The sequence below is a fragment of the Hyaena hyaena genome, unplaced genomic scaffold, assembly GCF_003009895.1.
Source record: "Hyaena hyaena isolate Hyena2069 unplaced genomic scaffold, ASM300989v1 scaffold_72, whole genome shotgun sequence".
NCBI classification, from domain to species: Eukaryota; Metazoa; Chordata; class Mammalia; order Carnivora; family Hyaenidae; genus Hyaena; species Hyaena hyaena.
Window position 1 is genome coordinate 3065880 of NW_024080703.1, and position 27107 is coordinate 3092986.

The following is a 27107-nucleotide window of genomic DNA, read 5'->3' on the forward strand; positions in this document are numbered from 1 at the left end:
CTTTTTATTTACTTTATTTTTTTTTCTTTTTTCTTTTTAAATAGCCTTATTGAGACATAATTTACCCATTTAAAGTATATGGGTCAATGTGTTTTTAGCATATCCACAGATTTAATCAACCACAATCTAATGTTAGAACATGTTAATACCCCCTAAAAAAATTCTGTACCTATTAATAGTCAATCCCCAACCTCCCCCACGTCCAGATCTAAGTAAGCACTAATCTACCTTCTGTCTTTGTAAGTTTGCTTATTCTGGACATTTCACATAAATGGAATCATACAATATGTCGTGTTTTGTGACTGGCATCTTTCACTTGGCATAAGGGTCATTCATGTTATAGCGTATATCAGTACTTCATTTTGTTTTATTGCTGAATAATATTCCATTATATGAACATACCACATTTTGTTTATTCATCCATCAGTTGATGGACATTTGGGTTGTTTCTCACTTTGGGGTTATTAGGAATAATACTGCTATGAGCATTTGTGTACAAGTTTTTGTGTGGCACACTTTTTTTCATTTTTCTTGTGTATATTGTTAGGAGTAGAATTGTGTCATATATTAACAATACAGATTATTGAGGAGCTTCCAAACTGTTTTCCCAAAGGGCTTCATCATTTTGCATTCCCATCAGCAATACAGGAAAGTTGTAATTTGTTTGTATCTTCACTAACACTCTTTATTGTCTATTTGGTTAAAGCCATCCTACCGTGTATATGGCAGTATCACTTTTTAGTTTTGATTTGCATTTTCCTAATGGCTAATGATGTTGAGCCTCTTTCCATGTACTAACTGACCATTTGTATATCTTCTTTGGAGAAGTGTCTATTACAAATCCTTTGCCCATTTTTTAAAAATGTTACTGAGTTGTAAGAATTCTTTCCATATTCTGGATATAAGTCCTATATCAAGTATAAGATTTGCAAATATTTTCTCCCATTTCCTTGGTTGTCTTTCTGCTTTCTTGCTACTGTCTATGACCCAAAATTTCAAATTTCAATGTAGTCCAATTTATCTATTTTTTCTTTTGTCACATGCTTATGTGTTATATGTCAGGAGCCATTGGCTAACTGAAGGTCATCAAAATTAACTCCTATTTTTTCTATAAGAGTTTTATAGTTTTAGCTCTTACATGTAGGTATGATCCATTTTGAGTTAATTTTTTCATCTGTGGTTTTATGTCTTTCTGGTTTTACAAAATGCTTGGCTAGTATGTCTACAAATATTGCTGCTGTCTCATTCTCTCTCTCTTTCCTCTTTTTCTAGGACTTCATGTACACTTATGCTAGATTTATTCACTGGGTCCCTCATGCCTTTCAAGCTCTGTTCTGTATCTTCTTTCTTTTTTCTCTCTGTGCTTCAATTTGTGCATTTTTTCTTGACCCATCCTTAAGTTTACTAATCCTTTGCTCTGCTATATCTAGTCTGCTTTTAAACCCATCCATTGAGTTTTTTATTTCAGATATTACTTTTTCCAATTTGAAAATTTTCTATTGACTCTTTTTATGCATTCAATTCTCTGTTAAAATTCTATGTCGTTTAATCCATTTTCCTACTTTTTCTTCTTTTTATAATAGTTGTATAAACATTTAAAAAAATTTATGTTTATTTATTATTGAGACAGAGAGAAACAGAGCATGAGTAGGGGAGGGCAGAGAGAGAGGGGGACACAGAATCAGAAGCAGGCCCAGGCTCTGAGCTGCCAGCACAGAGCCCGACGCAGGGCTCGAACCCACGAACTGCGAGATCATGGTCTGAGCCAAAGTTGGACATTCAACCGACTGAGCCACCCAGGCGCCCCTGTATAAACATTTTTTTAATGTTTATTCATTTTTGAGAGAGAGAGAGAGAGAGCAGGGAAGGGGGCAGAGAGAGAGCAGGACACAGAATCTGAAGCAGGCTCCAGGCTCTGTGCTGTCAGCACAGACCTTGATGTGGGGCTTGAACCCATGAATGGTGAGGTCATGACTTGAGCTGAAGTCGGATGCCTAACTTACTGAGCCACCCAGGCACTACCAAAATAGTTATTTTAAAGTCTTTATCTGGACTCCAGTATCTGGCTTATCTGTGGCTCTTCTATTATCTATTTTTTTTCCTCTGGACTATTGGTCAAGTGTTCCTGCTCCTCTCATGTCTCAGAATTTCTTATCATATGCTAGACTTTTATATTAAAAACGTATAGATAGTACAGATGATGTTATTTTCCCTTAAAGATGAAAATAGACAAACAGGGTGAGGGTAAGGGATTGAGGTAGGTTGAGACTGGGCTGCAGTAGTAAGAGTCCACTTTTTGTTTTTTCTTTGTTCCTTGATTGGATTCCTCTGGGCTTTTGATAGGGAGTCTGGAAAGTTTCTATCTCCTCAGCCCTGGAGATCCAGTTCTGCCTTTGAAGGGTTTTAAACTTAGATCTTTAGCCTCCTACTGAGACAACCTCAGAAATATTGGAAATGTCTTGAAGGGGAAGATAGCCTGTGTATTTGAGGCAGGCTCCTTCTTCTAAATAGAGTCTAGTCTTTAAAATTATTATTAATTTTTTTATGTTTATTTTTGAAAGAGAGAGAGAAACAGGGCATGAGCAGGGGAGGGGCAGAGAGAGAGGGAGACAGAATGTGAAGCAGGCTCCAGGCTCTGAGCTGTCAGCACAGAGCCCGACGCGGGGCTAGAAATCACGAACCGTGAGAGCATGACTTGAGCCGAAGTAGGATGCTTAACCAACTAAGCCACCATGCCCTCCCCTTTTTAAAAAACATTTATTTATTTTTGAGAGACAGAGAGACAAAGTGCTAGTGGGGGAGGGCAGAGAGAGAGGGAGACACAGAATCTGAAGCAGTAGTGCAGAACCCGATGTGGAGCTCAAACCCACAAGCCATGAGATCATGACCTGAGCCGAAATCGGATGCTTAACTACATGAGCCCCCCCAGGCACCCCTTTTTAGATTATTTTTATTTTAGAGAGACAGAGGGCAAGCAGGGGAGAGGGGCAGAGGGAGGGAGGGAGAGAGAATGGGAATTCAAAGCAGGCTCCACACTCATTGCAGGGTTTGATCCAGTGACCCAAAGATCATGACCTGAGCCCAAATCAAGAGTCAGATGCTCAACTGACTGAGCCACCCAGGAACCCTGTAAATAGAATCATGTTTTATGTACATTGGTAGAATATGGGGAGATTGTACTCTACCTGTCAGGCTCAGTCCTTCAGCCTCTTGCATCACCCCCAGAATTCAGCAAATGTCCCATGGATAATTTTGGGTGTATGTTTGGAGTTCCTCTACATGTCTAATCCATTACACAATTCATATGACTAAACATTAAATGTTTCACTGATCTCTCTTTTCCTGTATAAAGTCCCTCTGCCCAGGCCTAACTTCATTAGTCCAAGAACAGAGTCAGTAAATGTCATCAGAGAAGAAAATAGCTGGCAGCTGGCAGCTCACTTAGTCCTGGCCTCAGCAAAAAGATTTATTCAATTGCATTGTCCTTCGGGGACTTGTGGAGATGCCAAACTTGAAGTCTAAATGTCAATATCACTGCGGTCTTTGCAGAGACCTGGACTGGAATGTGTGTAAGGATATCATTTCAGCGTGGACAAGTGCCATTGGAACCGAGTAGTGAACAGACTGCAGTTTGGTAAGGAGGAAAGAGAACTGATTCTCTTTAGATAGAATAAGTTCCTGGGGTTCTTGGACAACAGAAGAGAAGAGCTCAAGAAGGAAATACTAGGCCATCTGCTAAAAGATCAGGGCAAGAATTGGAGATTTGTGGCAAAATGGTACTCCAGCCTCAAATGTTATATTGCACTTATTCCAATGATCCAGTGAAGAGAAAAGATGAATGTTGGGATATTATGTAAAAGTAATGTTAAGATGATTACTTTTGTCTTATTGAGATGTTTTACTCATTGAATAAACAGTAAGTTAATTTAGAGACTTGGTAAAGATGCCTTTCACCTTACGAAAAATGACACGCCAAAAGCAAGCTAAAAAATTGTACTGGGAGAAATGGTGGGAGATCTCCATAGCGTTCAATCCAACTAATTGAATGCTAGCATGTGCTACGCATTGTGCTTGGCTTTCAGGATACATGGAAAAGGTTATACCCCTTGCTACAGACTAAACATGTTTCCCCAAAATTCATATGTTGAAGCTCTAATCCCCAATGTGATGGTATTGGGCAATGGGGCCTTTGGGACATAATTAGGGTTAGGTAAGGTCATGATGGTAGAGCTCCGACTGTACAAGTAGTGCCCTTATAAGACGAAACACACGTCTCCATTGATCTCATTCTCTCTTTTTTACTCTCTCTCTCCCTTCCTCCCTTCCCACCCTCCCATCCCCCAGTCCCACCTTGTGAGGGAACAGAAAGAAGGCAGCTGTTGGCAACCCAGACAGGGCTCTCATCAGAACTCTATCATGCTGGCACCCAGATTTCAGACTTCTCAGCCTCCAGAACTGTGACAAATAAATGTCTGTTGTTTAAGCCATCCAGTCTATGGTATTTTGTTATAGCAGCCCTAGCAGAAAAACATATCCCTGCTCTCTTATCTTTCAAAGGTAAGCCTCATGATGAAATTAAAATGTGTTGAATTCAAGCATATACATTTTAAAGCAAGATATTCTTGTATTCATTTATGACTATTTAAAAATAGTGTAAGATGTATAATAATGAAAGGATTTCTTAAGAGTTACTTCCTAGATACTGTTTTTCTAACCTTTATCAAATATATTCTTACTGTAGGAGTGAAAGTAGTTTTATCATTCCCCTATTGAGCTGAATTTAACTGGCCAGGTCTAAGATGAGAAAAATATAATGTAATAGTTTCAAAACTGGGCAAGCATCCTGTTATACAAGCATCTTTTTTCTTCCCTTCTACTTCTTCAATGGGAGTGGGGGGCTCGGGAAGTGAAGTGTGAGAAGCCTAAGATAATAAGGTTTCATGCAAGAGAAAGCAATAGTGGTAGAGGAAAAACATTTAAAAGATACTGAACAGAAGCAGCGTAGGACTAGAAGGCAAGACACTAGAAGGCAAGGAAAGAGAAAGGGGATTTTAAGCCTTTTTGTCTTTAAAAACATCTCAGTTGGGAAAGGAACTCCAATTAGAAATGGACTAAGTGGATAAACTGCACTTCCCATAAGACCATGACTGACCATTATTAATTCTACCAGGCTGCCTATGTTATGGTATTATGCCTGTAAATCTTCATTAGAACGATAGTTTTTGTGTTGGTCTTAATTCCACTTATGCTTTACCTCTGTCATAAAGGACACTCTGGACCACTCACTAGATTTGCCCCTTTTCCTATAACTTTATGCTGGCAGTATCATGAAATGCATGGAACAGAGGCCATAATCAATAACTCAGTCTTCAAATATGTTCTTGGTTTTCAATATGGGAGCGGGAATACAAAGGTAGATATTTCGGGGGAAATTTATAATTAGTATGTTCCAGGTACACGCGTGACGCCCATATGTTTTAATCTATGCGCTTCTCAGGGAGCGCGAGCTACAGAAAAGCATTTCTCAGAGGCCCGGATCTGGGGCGCCCGGCTTCCCTACTTCCGGCCCCGCCTACCCACCCGCGGTTGCTAGGAGACGTGATGTCACCGGAAGCAAGGCCTGGGATTGGCTGAGGCCAGGGGAAGCCTCTCCCCCTCTGCAACCTCGGCGCCCGGCGACGGCTTCACAGCTGTTTGTAGGCCTAGGGGTGAGGGTCGGTGGAACGTAGAGCCTGCTGCGGCCCCGCCCGCCATCCCGCCGCCGAGTCCGCGGGCTCCTGCCGCCCTGCCTTGCCCCTGCTTCGCTCGGTCGCTGGGGCGGGCCGCCGGGCGGGCTGCTCCGGTGCGGCTGCCGGCGCTGCTGACTGACAGGCGCTGTTCCCACAGCCCGCGCAGCCCGCCACGTCCCCGGTCTCGGCCGACGGCACAGTGAGGCGGGTGACCTTTCCGAGCCCGGCGCGATGACGGCTACCTGCTCCCCGCTGGCCCGGCTTCCTCGGCGCCGCTGGCGTCGGCTTGTGCGGTTCCCGCCGCCACTGCTCTTGCTGCTGCTGCTGCTGCTGGCGGCCGTGGGGCCGGCACACGGCTGGGAGAGTGGAGACCTGGAGTTATTTGACTTGGTGGAGGAGGTGCAGCTCAACTTCTACCAGTTCCTCGGAGTGGAGCAGGTAAGCGGGGCCGCCGGCCGGCCCGAGTGCCGCGCTTCCTTCGGCCGCTCGCGGGGGGAGAAACGGGCAAGTCCCGGCGGAAGGGAGGGGGTGGGGCGGGCTTGGACCCGCTTTCCCCGGAGGGAGCCGGGCACCGCGGCCGCGACTCGGTTATCCTGGGTTCCGGCTGTCCCCCTCTGCTCGGCCCACCGCGGGGGCTCTTCGTAACCGTAGCCGCAGGCTTTGCCCCCCTCCCCCGGTTTCTCTTCGCCGCGCTCCTCGTCTCAAGTTCCGGTCTTAGTGACAGGTTGGACGGCGCCACCAGCCCGGGCCGGTGATACCGTCTCTTTCCCCTGCCTTTCTGCGGGGGATCCTTCCAGCCGGCTGTGCTGGAGGAAGAAGGAAGAGTGAGTGGTACGAGTAGACCTTTTACACCTTTCCTTCTTGGCCCTTGAATGTGGAAAGAATAGTTACGTCTCCCTTAAATTTTCACCTACCCGGTTCCACTTTTTATTTTAGCTACTCCTTTGCTTCTTCCTTTCCGGGAAGATAGGAATGCATTTTGGTTGGCGTCCGTGTGGCGAAGTTTTTCTTGCACTGTACTTTGGATTTTTTTAGCCTGTCGGATAGGGGTTCGTATCACAGTTTAGAAACCTGGAGGCTCTTGAAGCCTCCACCGTGTTGATCCTGCAATTAGATGAGAGGGAGCCATCAAGTTTTCTGGGCATTGGAGGCACTTCGGATGCTACAGGGAGAGAAGCCCAACCAATAGCACTAGATTGTTTTCTTTCTTTTTCTTTCTTTTTTAGCTTGAGACTACCTTGTAAGGTCGTTTGTTGATCTTTACTCCTACCTTGGGAGTCGTGAGTGAGCACAGATATCCAATCTCTATCCGAAACCTGCTGTCAAGAAGATGACATTTCACTGATTTAAGGATAATAGGGCGAAGGACTCAGAATTTCACACGATCTGACTGAGCCGTTTACAAATGGCGTGAATAGTTACGTGGGTAAAAAAAAATTAAGGTTTACCAATAATTGTCATCAAGGCACTCTTCACATGACTAGATATGAAATGTATATTTCCCCCCATGGCTATCATAAATTTGTATGGCCTGCTGAACCTAACACTAAATGGAAATTTACATTTAAATGAAATATAATGGAATATAAAATTGCTTTTGCCATGGCACCATGATTTTAACGATTTCATTTTTGTAAGAGTTATAAAGTGTAAGCATTTCACACTTCAGATTCTTACAGGCAAGTAATTATGTGATATCTGTCTATGTTCATTATCTTCACTTGATGCTGCTTCCTACTCATGGAGACAAAGTATACCTCATTTTCAGAGTAAGTGATGATACAATATGTTTAAAAATCATTAGTGAAAATATAACTCTGAAGGCTTTAAGAATCCCTTAAATATCAAGAATACTTTTTAGAATTTATCATGATTGATTAAACTCTGTAGAGAGTTATATATAACCTGTCCAAAGATATTGAAGATGCTTTCCAGTTATTGATGGAAAATTAAACCCCTTTGAAAGAATACAGAAATTTAGTAGCAGTAGTTTAAAATATAGATTACATAATCTAGCTTGCATGTGAACCCTCATAGAATTTTCATTTATAATTTCGTGCAGTTTAATTTCAGAGTTAATTAGGCAGTATCAACAACCAGAGTATGATTTGGGCAAAGATGGGAAAATAAAGGAGCATAGATAATCAAGAAAACTCTATGTAAAGGTAGAATTTGAAAAGAAGGATCCTGAAAATTGTTTTAATCTGTGTTTCTCTAGTTGTGTTGAAATTGAAATGAGTGACAGAAGAAATTGTATTCTACCCAAGCATAGACACTGATTGGGACAAGTTCTTTACATTACATTGAATCTTAACTTTCTTGGAAGACTTTTAGGGGACCAGAATTTGGTAGAGACAAATGAAGCCTCTTTTCAGTCCTGACTGTGTAATTTTCAAAGCCAATCAATCTTTTGGTGACTAGCCAGACATGAGGGAGCAAGACAAAGTAGATAGGTTACTCAGATTTGCAACCTGGCTCTATACACTCATCAGTTTTGTTGTCCATTCAACAGAGATTTATTTGGTGCCTGCTAAATTTTAAGCACTAGGAATTGGCTGGTATATAAAACAAAACCCGCTGGCCTCACGAAACTCACTTTTTAGTATGGGGAAATAATGGTAAACAGCCAAACAAGTAAATCTAAATGCCAGGAGGTCAGAAAAGGCCTCTGAAGGAGTAAGGAAGTGAATCTATTCACAAGTTGGGGAAGAACATTCAAGAAAGGTGGCAGGTAAGTGCTAAGACCTTGAGGCAAGAGCTTGCATGATGTTTGAGGAATAGCCAGGCAGCCAGCGGGGTTGGAGCAGGGTAAACGGAGGGTGGGGTTGTGGAGGGGGAGAGACAGATGGGAGATGAGATCAGAGTCATGGACTCTGGCTATTCTATAAGTTGAGGATCCATGTTGGGGGAGTTGAACAGAAGAGGTACATGATTTGACTTAAATTTCAGGATGATTATCATGTTGAGGATCGTTTGTATATATGCCATTAGTTACCTGGTGGGATAATTGTGTAGAATGTAAGAATGAATCTGGTCAGATTCTGGATTTAATTTGAACAAAGTGCTGACAGAATTTTACTGATTATTTGAATCTAGGCTATGAGAAAGAAAAAGTTGAGGATAATTCTAAAGCTCTTGGCCTCACTAAATAGATACTTGTCTAATTGCAGGTGCTATCTACTGAGATGGAGAAGCCTGGTATAGAAGCAGGAGTGGTTGGGGGAAAATCAGAAATTTGGTTTTGGTCATGCTGAATTTAAGGTGTCTGTTAAACATTCAAATGGATCTGGCATATAGACAGTTGGTTGTATAAGTCTGGAGTTACAAGGAAAAAGGTTTGAGCTGTAGATATAAATTTGGGCATCCTTGCCACTTAGAAGGTAATTTGAAGCCATAATACTGGGTAAGTTCACCAGGGGGAAGGAATGTAAGAAGAGAAAACCGGAGGTCTGGAAGTTAAGCTATGGACCTCCAAACTTTAAGAGTCAGGGAGATGTGGGAGAACCAGCAAAGGAGGTGGAGAAGGAATAGCCAGTGAATTAGGAGGCAAACCAAGAAAAAAATGGTCTCTTTCAAGTCAAGTAAAGAAAGTATTTTAAAGAGGAGAAAGTGATCATGCTGATGTAATTTAAATAAGGTGAGTCTGAGAATTGACTGTTGAATGTGACAGTGTAGAGACCTTTGGCTACCTCAGCAGGAGCTGCTTTGGTGTGGTGGTGAGATCAATAGCCTGGTTAGATTGGGTTCAGGAGAGAAAGAAGGGAAAGCATTGGAGACAATCAATATAAAATGTTTTTTGTGATGTCCATATGCCAACTAGAAGCCGGGGGTGGTAGAGACCAAATGTACCATCCATTTTATCCCCTTTTCCATCAGATCTAAAATAGTTAACTTAGTTACTTTTTAAACTCTGTAACCGGAATAATTGATGACTTTTATAATTTGACCAGGCCAGTTTCTGACTTATAACCTTGGACAGTTAGTTGCCTCATTTTTAGGACAAATGGTATCTTTATTTACTTCCTAGTTAGGTACATAGTAGATACTTAAATATTATCTTGTATAGAGATGTGCAGAGGTGGAAGGAGAAGAGTTGTAGTGAAAAGAGAAATTCTTGATTGGGAGAAGCAGGACCCTAGCCCATTTTACATCGAAACTGTAGTTCTAAATGTCATTAAAAACCTTTATTTTCATCAAAACACTTGCGAAAGTGAGTTCTATATTATGAAAGTGAGAAATGGTTACTGTGTTTTTAGTTTTTATTTAAATTCCAGTTAACATACAGCGCAACATTAATTTCAGTGTAATATTAATGCACAGTTTAGTGATTTGACACTTCATATACACCCGGTGTTTATCACAAGTGGGCTCCTTAATCCCCATCACCTGTTTAACCCATCCCTCTATTCACCTTCCTTGTGTAACCATCAGTTTGTTCTCTGTAGTTAAGTCTGTTTCTTGCTTTCTCTCTCTCTTACCACCCCCCTATGATCAATTACTTTGTTTGTTAAATTCCACATATGGGTGAAATCATCTGGTATTTATCTTTCACTGACTTATTTCACTTAGCATAATACTCTCTAGCTCCATCCATGTTGCTGCAAATGGCAAGATTTCATTCTTTTTTTATGGCTAATATTCCATTGTGTGTATATAGGTTTATCTATCTATCTATCTATCTATCTATCTATCTATCTATCTATGTATCTCTATGTTTATCTCACATCTTCTTTATCCATTCATCAGCCATAGACACTTGGGCTCTTTCCACAATTTGGCTATTGTAGATAATGCTGCTATGAATATAGGGGTGCAAGTATCCCTTTGAATTAGTATTTTTGTATTCTTTGGGTAAATAGCTCGTAGTGCAGTTGCTGGATCATAGGGCAGTTCTATTTTTAACTTTTTGAGGAACTTCCATACTGTTTTCTACAGTAGCTGCACCAGTTTGCATTCCCACCAACAGTGTAAGAGAGTTCCCCTTTGTCCACATCCACACCTGTTGTTTCTTCTGTTGTTGATTTTAGCCATTGTGACAGGTGTGAGGTGGTATCTCATTGTGGTTTTGATTTGTAGTTACCTGATGATGAGTATCTTTATATGTGTCTGTTGGCCATCTGAATTGTCTTCTTTGGAAAAATGTCTTTTCATGTCTTCTGCCCATTTTTTAATTGGATTATTTGGTTTTTGGGTGTTGAGTTTGATAAGTTCTTTATATATTTTGGATACTAACCCTTAATCTGATATGTCATTTACAAATATCTTCTCCCATTCTATAGTTTTGTTGATAAATTCTTTAGCTGTACAGAAGCTTTTTATTTTGATAAAGTCCTAATGATTTATTTTTGCTTTTATTTCACTTGCCTCGGGAGACATATCTAGTAAGAAGTTGCTACAGCTGATGTCAGAGAGGCTACTGCCTGTATTCTCCTCTAGGATTTTTAATGGGCCTCACATTTAGGTCTTGAAACCATTTTGAATTTATTTTTGTGTATGGTGTAAGAAAATGGTTTAGTTTCATTCTTTTGCATGTTGCTGTCCGGTTTTCCCAACATCATTTGTTGAAGAGACTGTCTCTTTTCCATTGGATATTCTTTCCTGCTTTGCTGAAGATTAATTGCCCATATAGTTGTGGATTCATTCCTGAGTTTTCTGTTCCATTGGCCTATGTGTTTATTTTTTGCCAGTATCATATTGTCTAGGTCACTACAGCTTTGTACGATAATGTAAAGCCCAGAATTGTGATGCTTCTAGCTTTTCTTTTCTTTTTCAGGATTGCTCTGTCTATTCAGGGTCTTTGTGGTTCCATACAGATTTTAGGATTATTTGTTCTAGCTCTGTGGAAAAATGCTGGTGTTATTTTGATAGGGATTGCATTAAATATGTAGATAGCTTTGGGCAGTATAGGCTTTTTAACAATATTTGTTTTCCAGTGCATGAGTGTGGAATGTCTCCATTTTTCATGTCTTCTTCGATTTCTTTCAGCAGTGTTTTATTGTTTTAAGAGTACAGGTCTTTCACCTCTTTGGTTAGGCATATTCCTAGGTATCCTAAGGCTTTTGGGGCAGTTGTAAATAGCACTGATTTCTTGGTTTTTCTTTCTGCTGCTTCATTAGTGTTATATAGAAATGCATCAGATTTCAGTGCATTGATTTTGTATCCAGAGACTTTACTGAATTCATGTATCAGTTCTAGCTATTTTTTGGTGGAGGCTTTTGGGTTTTCTATATGCAGAGTCATATCATCTGCAGATAGTGGAAGTTTTACTTCTTCCTTACCGATTTAGACGCCTTTATTTTTTGTTGTCTGATTGCTGTGACTAGGAAGGACTTCCAATACTTTGTTAAATAACAGTGGTGGGGAGGACAGCCTTGTCTTGTTCCTGACCATAGAGGGAAAACTGTTTTTCCCCACCGAGGATGATTATTAGCAGTAGGGTTTTTGTATATGACCTTTAGGATGTTGAGGTATGTTCCCTCTAGCCCTAGTTTGTTGAAGGCTTTTTATCATAAATAGATGTTGTACTTTGTCCAGTGCTTTCTTGGCATATACTGAAGGGATCATATGGTTCTTATACTTTCTTTCATTAATTTGGTATATCACATGACTTAATGTGCAAATATTGAACCCCACTTGCAGCCTAGGAATAAATCCCACTTGATTGTGGTAAATGATTCTTTTAATGTACTATTGGATTTGGTTTACTAGTGTTTTATTGCGAATTTCTGCATCCAGGTTCATTAGGGATATTGGCCCATAGTTTTCTATTTTTTAGTGGAGTCTTTGTCTGATTTTCGTAGCAGGTTGATGCTGGCCTCAGAATGAATTTGAAAGTTTTCCTTCCTTTTCTGTTTTTTTGGAATAGTTTGAGAATAAGTATTAACTCTTCTTTAAATGTTTGGTAAAATTCACCTGTGAAGCCATCTGGCCCCGGACTTGTGTTTATTGAGAGATTTTTGATTACCTATTCAATTTCTTTGCTGGTTATTGACCTGTTCTTATTTTCTAATTTCTTCCTGTTTCACTTTTGGTAGTTTATACGTTTCTAGGAATTTATCTATTTCTCCCAGGTTGTCTAATTTGTTGGCATATATATTTTCATGATATTCTTTTATAATTGTTTGTATTTCTGTGGTGTTGGTTGTTAATTTCTCCTCATTGTGATTTTATTTATTTCTCTTTTCTTTTTGATAAGTGTGGCCAGGCGTTTATTGGTTAATTTTTTTAAAGAACAATTTCCTGGTTTCATTGATCTGTTCTATTATTTTATTATTTTTTAAATTTATTATTACCTTTTTTTAGCTTCTATGTCATTTATTTCTGCCATAATTTTTATTGTTTCCTTCCTTCTGCTGGTTTTAAGTGTTGTTTGTTCTTTTTCTAGCTCCTTTAGGGGTAAAGTTAGATTGTTTATAAGCTTTTTCTTGCTTCTTGAGGTAGACGTATATTGCTATATACTTTCCTCTTCAGAACACTTTTGCTGCATCTCAAAGATTTTAGACTGTTGTGTTTCCATTTTCATTTGTTTCCATGTATTTTTTGAATTTCTTCTTTGATTTCCTGGTTGACCCATTCATTATTTAATAGTATGTTGTTTGACCTCTTTGTATTTGTGGTCTTCCCAAATTTCTTCTTGTGATTGATCTCAAGTTTCATAGTGCTGTGGGTCAGAAAATATGCATGGTATGATCTCCATCTTTTTTGTACTTGTTGAGGCCTAGTTTGTGATCTAGTATGTGATCTACACATCCCATCTCCACTTGAAAAGAATGTGTATTCTGCTGTTTTAGGATGGAATGTTCTGAATATATCTGTTAAGTCCATCTGGTCTAGTGTGTCATTCAAAGCCATTGTTTCCTTGTTGATTTTCTGTTTAGATGATCTGTCCATTGATGTAAGTGGGGTATTAAAGTCCTCTCCCAGGGCTTCTGGGTGGCTCAGTTGGTTAAGCGTCTGACTTCGGCTCAGGTCATGATCTCATGCTTCGTGGTTTCGAGCCCTGTATCAGGCTCTGTGCTGACAGCTAGCTCAGAGTCTGGAGCCTATTTCAGATTCTGTACCGCCCTCTCTCTCTCTGACCCTCCCCTGCTCACGCTGTCTCTCTCTCTCTCTCTCTCAGAAATAAATAAAACATTAAAAATTTAAAAAGTCCTCTTCCATTATTGTATTATTATCTATCATTGATTATTATCTATTATCTATTTCCTTTATGTTTGCTATTGTTTTATATATTTGGGTGCTCTCATGTTGGATGCATAAATATTTACAATTGTTAGATCTTTTTGTTGGATTGTCCCCTTTATCATGATACAGTGCTTTTGTTATAGTCTTTGTTTTAGACTCTAGTTTGTCTGATATTAGTATTGCTACTCCGGCTTTTTTTTTTTTTCTTTTAACATGATCACTGTTTTTCCATCCCCTCACTTTCAATCTGCAGGCGTCTTTATGTCTAAAATGAGTCTCTTGTAGGGGACATATAGTTGGGTCTTGTTTTTTTGTTCTGTTTTGTTTTTTTTTTGTTTTTTTTTTCCATTCTGACATTCTATGTCTTTTGATTGAGGCATTTAGTCCATTTACATTCAGAGTAATTGTTGATAAATATGTATTTAATGCCATTTTATTACGTGTTTTGTCATTGTTATTGGAGATTTTCCCTGTTCCTTTCTTGTCTTTGTCACGTTTGGTCTTTCCACTCAAACAGTGCCCTTTAATATTTCTTGCAGGGCTGGTTTAGTACTCATGATTTCTTTCAGTTTTTGTGTATCTGGGGAAATCTTTATCTCTCCTTCTATCCTGAATGAAAGTCATGCTGGATAGAGTGTTCTTGGCTGCAGACTTTTCCTATTCAGTACTTTGAATGTATCATGTCGCTCCCTTCTGGCTTGCCAAGTTTCAGTTGAGAAATCTCCAGTTAGCCTTATGGCTCTTCCTTTGTAAGTTAAGGGCTTATTTTGTTATGCTGTTCTTAAGATTTTTTCTTTATCAGTATATTTTGCAAATTTAAAAAAAGTTTATTTGTGTGCCTGTGTGTGAGAGAGCGTGGGCACACACATGCATGAATGCGGGGGTGGGTAGAGAGAGGAGAGAGAGAGGATCCCAAGCAGACCCCCTACTTCAAGTGCAGAGCCCGATGTGAGGCTCAAACTCATGAACCTGTGAGACCATAAGCTGAGCTGAAATCAAGAGTTGGACACTTAACTGACTGAGCCACCCAGGCATCCCATATATTTTGCAAATTAGGCTATCTTAGGTCTTGGTGTTAGCCAGCTTTTGTTGATACGGATGGGCATTCTTTCTGCCTCTTGCATCTGGATGTGTGTATTTCCTTCCCCAGATTAAGGAAGTTTTCAGCTATTATTTCCTCAAATAAATTTTCTGCCCCCTTTTATCTCTCTTCTTCTGGGACTCTGTGATATGAATATTATTACATTTGATGAAGTCACTGAATTCCCTAAGCCTATTCTTGTGTTCCATAATTATTCTTTCTTTTTTTTAGCTTCGTTATTTCCCATTTTTCTGTCTTCTGTATCATTTATTCATTCTTCTGTTTCTTCCAGCCTTGTGTTCATTGCATCAAGCCTTTTTCCAATCTCAGTTATTGCAGTTTTTCATTTCTGACTCTTTTTTTTAACTCTCTTATCTCTGTGGTAAGGGTCTCCTTGAAGTCTTCTTTTCTCAAGCCCAACTTAAGTGATTACTGTGTTTTAAGTAACATCATAGTATTCTGTTTTAGGAGCTAAATGTTTGGGTTTTTAACTTATATTTACTGAAATTTTTGTTGAAGAGTGTCATTAGGACTTAATTAGAAACTTAATCTAGAATTTGGCTCTCATTACAATCCTTGTTAATATTAAATTAAGTAGAGAGACACCTGGGTGGCTCAGTTGGTTAAGTATCTGACTTTGGCTCAAGTCATGATCTCGTGGTTTGTGAGTTTGAGCCCCATGTTGGGCTCTGCTGACAGCTCAGAGTCTGGAGCCTGCTTGAGTTTCTGTGTTTCCCTCTCTCTGCCCCTCCCCAACTCATGCTCTGTCTCTCTCTCTCTCTCAAAACTAAATAAAAACATTAAAAAATATTAAGTAAGGTTAGGATTCATTAGTTCATTTAGTAGGTGTTTCTGATTAATATCCACCAATTGAAATCTCTTACGTAATTGGGCATGTGGCAAAAGCAAGAGTATGTCACATTCTACATTTCTGGTTAGAGAGAATAAGTATTTCATTATTAGACACCCATTTTAGTGCCAGTGAGGCAGGAATCATAAAGCTCTGTGCAGCTACACAGTCAGCGAATAGAACTTGAATTGTTAAAGGTAAAGAGTAATTGTTGAAGATAAGAGTCTGAGATTAAGAATTAAATAAAGGGTATCATAGTATAAACAGCAGTATTAAAACGGAAAAAAAGCATTATTAAAATGCCACTGAGCACAAACACTAGAATTCTAAGAGGGAATAATTTCCTTAGTTAAACAAAATCTGGAACACCTACAACTCCTGGTTATTGAAGGCACACAAATTTTAAAAAGCTACATGCGACTTTACAATGAGCAGTAGTCAAAACAAGTTAAGACCAGAAAGATCATTGTCATTTACCGGAAAGGTCCAAACAGATCATAGGGAAATCATAGGCCTTCCATGCCTACTAAGGAAGGTAGAGATTTCTTATTTCTAGTCAATTTTTAAGGACTTTATTCATACCACATTAAAATGGGTCAAGATAAGGAAGCTGTCCCATGACAATCGTATTTATATTTTACCAGGAAGCCTCTGACTTTTTGGAATTAAAAAATATTGCAAATCTTATGGTTATATTCAATGACCACACTTTTAGTTAATAGATTAAAAATTAGTATTTTGGTTCTTTTCTGACTTTAAGCGGTGTTTTGTGTAAATAGTTGGTTTCTAAATTTGATTTGAGAAAGTTAACATGTATGTATACTATAGGATAGCTGGAAATTGTGATTTTACTTGTAGTTGATTTTACCATATCGTACGGTATTTTTTAATGGATCTTTTATTTATGATGGGAAATAGCTTCTTGTGTTTAAAGTTTTTTTTAGCTTAGACATTTGATAAAGTTTAAATGGTTGCCATGCTGTGCAAGTTCTGTAGTAGTTCACAGAATTAATGTGTGACTTTTTGTATCTTGCCTTTAGAAGTAACATATGAGGTTTAACTTAGAGTAAATTAGATACATATTAAAATTAGTTGTTGTGGAAAGTGTCAGAAGTTTTCAGTAATGCTGCCATCTCTCAAACTATTGTTGAAACCACTTATTTTGAATCACCTTCAAAGCCTGCAGCATATTTGGCAGGTTATTCTCATTAATACTAAGTCTTTAAGGTGGATTTGAGTTTTAGGTATATCTAATAGTCATTTGGAGCTAAGTTCCATGACTAAATTGGGTTAGCAAGCTTGGGTAAACACTGTTTGGACTGATAATAAGATCTGAATGTAAATTTACTATAAGGTTCATAAACTGTTTTAAGGACTGTTCTCAAAGAAGAGTTCCAGAGAAGTTTGGAGCAATATCAACATGAAGTAAATCTATATAGCGTTACAAAGTAACAGAATGTATTCTAGTAAATGACTTTTGGAATGCTTATTACTTTGTGGGTAGCAAATTTTTAAAATATTTTTACCTATAGGAGAAAAATATATACATATATTATCTTAATTTTAGAGAGGTAGAAAAATACAGAGCTAGAAGAAAATAATTCACCTGCTTTTAATTTTAAGAACAAATGTTCATATAATATTCATATAATACTTCTAACACGGCTTGTTAAAGCAGAGTGGTAGAGGAATCAGAATAAATGTTAGGGGTAGAGACAGTAGCTGAGAATACCACTGAGGTGAGAAGGTAGGGAGTACATAGGGAGAGGGAAATGTGGGAAAATGCATAAATTAACAAATAAAAATGGTAATGGCGTAATATCTCCATCTTGTGGCCTTCTTTGGATATTGTCAGTAAAAATGTTGAGGGGTTGTATTTTCACAACTGTAGGCATAAGTAAAAATAAAATTTGAGTCAGGTAAAGATAAAATATGGGTCAGAGATTTTTGCAGTGTTTTGTGTGAACCTTTAAAACCAAGCTTCCCAACTGGTGTGCTACAAGCAACTGTGCTTCGATAATGATGTTTCCCTTTGGGTGGCCTTAGGTTCCTCCAGTGTGTCTTTACAAATGGAATTTTCTGTGAAATGCCATGGTGTAAAAAAGGTTGGAAAAGGACTGTGAAGGCATATAGTTCTGATGTCTTAGTTCTAGGGGAAAATGTATAAGCCTGTGTGTGTGCGTGCAAGTGCGTGTGTGTGTGTATGCAGCTGTGCACACACATACATAAATATAATAGTTCTATAACCTTAGTCTTATTAAAATCTTTGCTATACTCAAGATCCTTATTTAGCTCTCATAGATGCAAAAGCATTATTTACTGTATCAGTGAGAAAATCTGAATGTTAAAGGAACCAATAAGTCTCTGATGAATTCGTGTCCTTCAGATACTTGATGACTCATTCTGGATGACGGAGTAACCATTAACCATTACCATAGTTTGCAACAACTCAGAGAATTTGTACCAATCCTCTGTGAAGAGGATACAAATAACTTTGGATATATATAAATATACAAATGCTGAGTAGCCTAAAGTAATATTTGTAACATTGGGAGATCGGTAATATTTTACTTAGAAATCCTGACCTATATTTCAGATTTTTGGTGTTTGACACTTTATCAAGCCACTGATCCCTTAGAGTAGCTCTGTGCAATAGATATATAATACAAGCCATGTCTGTAATTTTATATTTCCTAAAAGCTACACTTAAAAATTAAAAAGAAATATTAAAACAATTTAATAATATATTTAATCCAGTGTATCAAATATTTTAACACGTAATCACATTTTAAATGAATATTAATAAGATAATTCACATTCTAGCTTTTTTACTGTCTTCAAGATCTGGTATGCACATTATACATTTATACTTCTAGTACACTTCAGATGCTAAATTTTGATAGAAAATACTTGATCTGCACTGAGGTTTCATAAAATGTACAGCTAACAAGTAGATTCATGTGCTCAGATTCTTCCAAGCATACTTAAAAGCTTTCCAGTAACTGAATCAAACATATTTTACATTTAAGTGTAAATTAATCAAATAAAATTAAAAATTTGGTTTCTGAATTTTGCTAACACATTTTAAGTGCTCATATGACTAATGGCTACCACTTTGGAAAGCACAGGCTTAGGGAATTAGCATGTCTGTTGTGTAGAGATAGATTTAAATATCTTTGGATGACGTCACTAATTACTATTTCCATTTTGTCAGGACATAGTTCGTAGTTTTCATATTTGTTTATTGCACTTTAACTGAGCATAGTTTTTGTTGTTTTGTTTTTAGATTGCTCCAGTTGTGCTAAATCTCATTTTCCCAGTTAGTTATCTGTATTTTTCCATTCTTTTCTTTGGCCTATACAGGCTATCTGTACAGTTGCTGTAGCTCCTCTAGGGACAGTGGGCTCTGAACGTCCATGTATAGAGGCCTGCTTACCAATAAGGGTGTTTTAAAGTAATCAGTTTCATTCAAATTGGTTATTTACCTTGGCTGATTTGCCTATTTGATAATTCTTCAAGTGTTATTAATATGTTGTCTTCAATGTTGCTGTAACCAAGAATTCACCGGTGTTGTGTAATTTTAACCTCGAGGTTTCCCATTCTTTCTATTTCTTTTGAAACTCATCCATCAAATATGTTGCTAGCTATGAAATAGTCTCTGCATTCTCTACTGTCATCTATTTTGATTATTTTGTCTTTTTATGAAACGGTTTTCAGAGGAGGTTTCGGGATGCACTTCTATTTGTAAGTATGTTGGCTCTTTAAATATCTGTCAGGGATTTCAAGTCATCCTGTTTTACTAGATGCCTCTGCTGCATCTACATAGTTCCTATATTGCTTTCCTTTAGACAGAATAACTAATTGCTGATCTTTTTGACTTCACCTTTTGCAATTTCATACACAGTTGAGGAATAGAAGTGGATCTTAATGTTGATGATTCTTATATCTAGCTATTGTTTTAAATAATCTTGACACAAGAAAGAAATTGCACTGAGGTCAGAGATATTAAAATTTCTATGTTGAGTGAAAAAAACAGCAAAAACAAAAATTAAAAAACCTATAGTAGAATCCTGAAATTGGAAGAGATCTTACCAGTATGAAACCTACTTCCTCATATAGGAATCTCTTCTGTAGGTCTCCCAGAAGATGGTCACCCACCCTGTTTTATGTCTAACAGTAGGCTTATGAAACAGCTTGTTAAGTTTCAATGGAAATGTTGTTATGTAAAGGCCAAATCATAACTTTCAGCTTCATTTGCATTTTTCCTTTGAAGTTCCCCTGAATATATATTCCCTGTAAATTATTGCGCTGAAATGCCTTAAAATAAATGCACAAGGAAAATAGGTACTTGTCGATTCTCTCTACAATAGTAGGGTTACTTAAAAAACACATACACACACTTTTTTGTGTATCAATTATACCTCAGTAAAGCTATTAAATAGAAAATATACAGACACCCTTGGGAGCCTTCTTGTTTTCATGGTCTTTAGATATGTACTAACTCCACCCTAGAGAAGACCCAAGCCACCGTAGTTATGTTGTCTTGGAATTACATTTAGCATGATTGGAGATGACTATGAATGATTCCCTGGGCTTCTCAAAGTCAGCAACAGAAGATTTCTAAAAGTTGAAAACCTAATATGATTTGGGGAATGCCAGCTTTGATAATATGGACCACAAGATTAATTTAATTAAAACTGTACCCAGAGGTTGTTATAGACTTTTGAAGCAGGACCCATGTGTGCAGTTGTGCAGGTCGTGTGTCTACTTCAAACTTCCCATCATTGTGATCTAAGACTATTTTACACTTGGGGATTATTATAAAGAACTGTGTATAGGTGGTTCAGCTTGAAGGAAATAGTCTTTCTTTCATGATTAAAATGATACATTTCTTTCAATAAAATTTCGGTTTTTAAGTTCATCTTGAGTGGGAGTTTCTCCTTTCTATGCAGCCCTCCCTAGGGGCTTCACAGTGGCTTTTACTCCTATAGGCAGCTTAGGGCTCCCTCCTGAGGTTATATTGGGGCCACTGCAGATCCAGCCACCAACCCTGCAGATCGCTTACCCTGGTCCCAGCTGTGGGGCTGAAACCATGGCCTCTTCCCGTGTCAGATATATAATATTTTATAAGCTATCGCCTCAGGTAGTCGCCTTTTCACTTTTTACTTTTTCCCCCTCATGGGTGGTAGAGTCCCACTGCAACTGTTGGTGTCAAGCACTGAGCCTGGCTCTGATCCCAGGACTTTGGTAGAGTACTTTTAGTCCTCACCACTCTTCGAGAGGCAGATTTCTCATTTTCTGCCTACTTGTAGTATGGAGTCCAGTAGGACTGTACCTTCAGCTCTAATTGGGGCTACACGTTTCCATTTGTTTTTGTCTACAGAGATGCTTAACTAGTGTTTATCATGGCTACGTGTTTGTAGTTTATTTAAATTGTATCATTGGTATGTATTTAGAGTGGGGTTAGGGAGGAAGGCCCTCAAGTTCTTGCAGTGCTGCTTTAACCCTAGAATATTTTTAAAAGCTGCATTTCTTTTATAATAATTATTATTTTTAATGCCAGTTTTCCTGTTTCTAAGAACATTTAACCATTTATCATCCAGAAGTATAATCAGGCTTATTATTCACAGCACTATAAGAGACTATTACTTAGGTATTAAAAGGGACAGTAGACAGTTCACTTTCTGACCACTGTTCCTAGACTTTATTCCAAGTCTGAGTGCCAAACCAGTCAAGTAACATTTCTAAAATACTCAAATCTCACAAGGTTTTGAATATGGTAATAAGTAGATACCGTTACCTCAGAGTGATGTATATGGCCCTATTATTAGAGATGCCCAGAGGAGAGTTCTAAACTTTGCCTTGAATCTAGTTAGAAAAATATGACAGGTGGAGAGATAGTGAATGTCAAGATACATGTCATAAAAGCCATTGCTGGGGGAAATGAGTGGTCCTAAAGTTAAACCATATGCAGGTATACATGTTGGCTATAAACATATACTACTTGCAAACCTCTTAAAGTCTTTCTCTTTCTGAGGGTGTCTGGGTGGCGCAGTCAGTTGAGCATCTGACTCCTGACTTCAGCTCAGGTCATAATCCCAGGGTCATGGGATCTAGCCCTGCATTGGGATCTAACTCCATGCTGAGTGTGAAGCCTGCTTGAGATTCTCTCTCTCTGCCCTTCTCCCTCACTCATGTGTACTCTCTCTTTCTAAAATAAAATTTAAATTAAAAAACAAAAAGACTCTTTCTGGGCCGAAATAATATTACGTTCTCTTACATTCAGTCTTCAAAGATGTAAAAAACAAAACATAGGACAGTGAGAGTTAACCTCACTGAAAACTGTTTTTAGTAATTAACTTGATGACAATACTAAAATCATAGAATTTCAGTGGCTATTAACTTCATGGAATTAAATGATCCTTTCTTGAAGCTTTAATAAATGATTTATTTTAAGGAAAGAAGTATATAAGTCAGATTTACAAGGAAAGGTAAAGAGTCCTTCGTTTTGGATTCATAGCACTTAAATATAATCAGTGTACACATAATTTGAGGAATACATTTGTTTTGTAATTATTAGATACATTTAATATTCAGTTGTTAATCTAAAGGAAGTATTTAAAGATACTGGCACGGAAGGGAACCATAGTATATTGATCTTTTTAAAGACATTTCACTTACAGACAATCATTTTTGGTTTTCTGATGTGGATAACAACCCTGTCTCTGCAGCAATATTTCTAACCTTTGTTTTTGTGATAGAATAGAATATGCAAAACCATCTAGATTATGTCATAAAACTGATAACAAAACTATTTTCCATATCTGTTAACTCATTATTTTTTTATAGTATTTACTGAAACATTCTCTGGTTAAAATTTGATTATTTCCAATTCTTTACTATTGTTTCAGTAAATTAAGATATTTTCTTGATGTGATGTGTAATCGCTAATAACATTATATGTGAAGAGCACATGACAACATGGAAGAATACTTATAAGTGGAGGCATCAGCAAAGTATGACCTGTTCCTGGTTGAGATTTCTGGGTGGAGGAGCAGGTACTTACCTTGTCCAGGGTATAAAAGAAGTTATTCGGCTCAGGAAGAAAATGTTAAAGCTTTATTCACTTATATTTATTTTACTCTTTAAAATTTTATGTCTTCATATATGTTTTATAACATACCATATATTAGTATAATTATGGCTACATATAAGTTAAAGAATAAGATATATGAAATTCAAATGTAAATACAAAATTTTAAAAAATTTTACAGGTGGTTGACCAAAAATATTGGCAGCCATAATTTAGAGGCTGCTGTAAGACAGAAAGTGGAAGAGGGTGAAAGACAAGAGGCAAGGCTTTTGGATTAATGGAGTAAGGAGCTCAGCAAGTCTCCCCACCCACCTACCCCCAAAATGATGAAATAAATGATGACAAAATTGTCAAAAACAACTATTTCTGGACTCTGAAAATTGAACAAAGGCATATGACAAATTGAGAAGCATTTATTAAAAAATAAGCTGGTGAACTTCAGGTAAAGTAAGTGGAAGTTGGTAGCATTTTTGCCCGGGATCGTACCCACCCCTCCTTCCAGTTCTGTCTGTGAGGTAGTTCTGCCAGGGCAGAGCAAGCTTCCACCACTGCTGGTGGAAGGGGCCGACTTGATTTGGAGTGAAGCACAGAAAATTCTCTAACCATCTAGTATAGTCAGGAGTACTAGCTATCTCAGTGGCAAACAAATGGGGAAGGCCAAGGTCGCAGCCTGCCTGAGATTGTGATCCTAGAGAGGGAAAGCAGTAACCCAGCAGAGTAGTCAGAAAATTAACCGGGGGATCCAGAGAATAACACAGTCATGTGGGCCTTGATAACATCCCACCTACCCATTATAGTCTGGAAGGCTGCGCACATACACAAGGCATGCATGTACATTCCTGGCCAAACAAGAGGTCTTTTTTCTTTAATTATTTTTTTAGTCTTTATTTATTTTTGAGACAGAGAGAGAGAGAGAGAGAGAACACAAGTAGGGGAGGAACAGAGAGAGAGAGAAACACAGGATCCAAACCAGGCTCCAGGCTCTTAGCTGTCAGCACAAAGCCCAATGTGGGGCTTGAGCTTAGGAACTACGAGTTCATGACCTGAGCTGAAGTAGGGCGCTTAACCAACTGAGCCAGCCAGGCACCCCTGAAGAAGAGGTCTTGTGCATGTGCAGATGAGGGTCAAACAGAAAATAAGAGCCTCACAAAACTTGTAAAATGCTTAAATTATGAATGTGTTCTCTTGCCGACACGCAGACCCATCATCAAAAAATGGAAGCTCTAGTGGCCTGAGATGTTTGAACACAGCCTCTAACTAATGACTGATGAATCATTAAGCTGAGCAAACTTAAAAATAAAAACAAGGAGGGAAAAGTCCTGAGCACATTTTTCAGTAGCCGCACCTCACACAGAAGACAGACTCCATAGAATAATTCCTAGCAGATCACTAAACAAACAAAAACAGAAGAACAAGCCCCAGTGCAAGGGGGGAATCAGAGTCTAAGGATGCTCCAATATATCGTCAAATATCCAGTTTTCAACAAAGTTTCTGATACAAAGAACAATAAAATGACCTGTACTCAGAGTAAAAAAGAAATCAATAGAAGCTGTCATTAAACGGGCCCAGCTGTTGTACTTAGCAAGCAAAACTTCCAGGATACTGTTATAATATTTTTAAAGAAGTAAAGGAAATCACGTCTAAGGAAAATTATGATGCCAGTGATTCAGCAAATAGAGAATATAAAAGAAAACAAAAATTTTAAAAATGAAAATTCTGGCATTGAAAAACACCTTAGCTGAGATGAAAAATTCACTAGATGGGATCAACTGTAGATTTGAGATGACAAAAAATAAGTGAACTTGAAGACAGATTAGTAGAAGCTGTTCAGTTTGTGAAACAGAAAAAAATAATTAAGAAAAATAAATAGACTCAAAAACCTGTGGGACACGATTAAGAATATCAGTATATGTGTAACGAAAATCCCAGAAGGACAAGAGAGAAAAAGAGGGAAAGTATTTTGAAGGCTTCAAAATTAACAAAATTTGATAAAAAAATATTAATCTGTACATCTAGGAAGCTCAACAAACTCCAAGAAGGAGATACACAAAGATATCCATACCTGAGCAAATCACAGTAGATTTTGGCTGTAGAAAGCCAAACCAAAAACAGAGAAAATCTTGAGAGTAGAATTTATTTATTTAAAAAAAAAATTTTTTTTTAATGTTTTATTTATTTTTAGGAGAGAGAGAGACAGCGCGAGCAGGGGAGGGTCAGAGAGAGAGGGAGACACAGAATCTGAAGCATGCTCCAGGCTCTGAGCTGGCAGTCAGCACAGAGCCCGACGCGGGGCTCGAACCCACAAACCGCAAGATCATGACCTAAGCGAAAGTTGGACGCTTAACCGACTAAGCCACCCAGGCGCCCCGAGAGTAGAATTTAAAAAACCATACAAGATGACAATATGATTAAAAACTGACTTCTCTTCAGAAACAGTGGAGACCAGAAAACAGTAGGCTGGCAGATTCAAAGTTCTGAAAGAAAAAATGTAACCAAAAATTTTATATCCTACAGATTTATCTTTCAAAAAGAAGGCAAAATAAAGGAATTTCCAGATAAGCAGAGATTGAAGAAATTCATTGCTAGTACATCTGCCTTACAAGAAATACTAAAGGAAGTTCTTTAGACCGAAAATAAATGAAATCAGAGACTAATGTGAATCTATGTGAAGTAAAAAACCTAGAAAATATGAATATGTAGGTATACAATTACATAAAACAATAACTATAAAACTATATTATTGAGCTTTAACATGTAAAGATTACTATTTATAGTAATGAGAGCATAAAGAGGAAATGGAGCTATTATAGAGCAATGTTTATATGTATTTTCAGTAAAAGGTTAGTATTAATCTGAGGTAGATCTTGATAAGTTACAATATATATTATAATCCTTATAGCAACCGTTAAGAAACTAAAAAACTAATATAGTATATATTAACTAAAAAATTAACATAATAAAAATCCTAACAAAGTAAAATGGAACACTAGGACGTATCTATAGCTCTGTAACTAAAAAGAAGGCAATCAAGGAGGAACAGGGGAAAAATACATGAGATATATAGAAAACAAACAGTAAAATGGCAGGTATAAATCCGGCCATATTAGTGACTAAATATGACTAGATTAAGCAATAAAGTCGTAGAGAATGGCAGGTTGGATTAAAAAAAGATACAACTGTATTCTTTCTAAAGCAGAACTTTAGATTCAAAGACACAGATAAATTGAATATGAAAGGATGGTATAAGCAGTAATAATAATATTAGTTAGTAATATACTAATATTAAGCAGTGTACCAATGTACTAATATATTAGGCAAAATTGGCTTGAAGACAAAAAATATTACCTACTATAGATAGCAAGGGACATTTCACAGTGATAAAAAGGACAGTTTATCAAGAATATACAACAGTTATACACATCTAACAACAGGATTTCAAGATACATGAAGCAAAAACTTACAGAATTAAATGGAAAAATAGATAGCAATAATTATTTAATACCCTGCTCTCAATAAATTATAGAATACCTGCACTGAAAATCAATAAGAATATATAAGACTGGAAGAATTCTGTCAGCCAACTTGACCTTACTGACATCCACCCAAGAACAGTAGAATACATATTTTCAAGTTCACATAGAACATTTCCTGGATAGTTCATATGGTAGACCACAAACCAAGACTCAGTATATTAAAGGGATTAAAGTCACACAAAGTATGTTCTCCAATCATAATGGAGTTAAATTAGAAATCGACAACAGAAACAAATCTGGGAAATCCCCAAATATTTAGGCCTCAATACACTTCTAAATTACTCTTGAGTCAAAGGAAGAAAAATCACCAGGGAAATTAGAAAATATTTGAACTGAATGAAAATGAAAAATGAACTTATCACCATTCCATTTGGGGTATGCAGTTAAAGCAGTACCTGAGTGGAACTTATAGCTTTAAATACCTATTTTAGCAAAGAAGACAGATTTCACATCAATAACCTTAAGCATTTGCCTTAAGACATGAGGAGGAGAAAAAAGCAAATTAAATTCACAAGAAAAAAATGAGGGAAATAGTAATATTAGAGCAGAAACCAATGAAATATAAAACAGAAAAAAACACTGGATGTGTATCAGTACCAACCTTACAGAAGTTAAAAGGATTATGAGAGAATACTAT

At 37.6% G+C, this 27107-nt stretch overlaps 1 protein-coding gene and 1 long non-coding RNA gene across 2 annotated transcripts in view; both read left to right on the forward strand.

Moving 5' to 3' along the window:
* Window positions 1–5589: 5589 nt before the first annotated feature.
* DNAJC1 (DnaJ heat shock protein family (Hsp40) member C1) overlaps window positions 5590–27107 on the forward strand; it is a 210995-nt gene continuing 189477 nt past the window's right edge. Inside the window, exon 1 of the mRNA XM_039233065.1 lies at window positions 5590–6167. Coding sequence (XP_039088996.1) covers window positions 5961–6167 — 207 coding nt within the window. The 5' untranslated portion in view covers window positions 5590–5960. The remainder of the gene's footprint in view (window positions 6168–27107) is intronic.
* Window positions 6272–23250, forward strand: LOC120232372. Its single transcript, XR_005528552.1, has 3 exons — window positions 6272–6560; window positions 22756–22902; window positions 23119–23250. It is a non-coding gene; the product is annotated as an uncharacterized LOC120232372 (long non-coding RNA).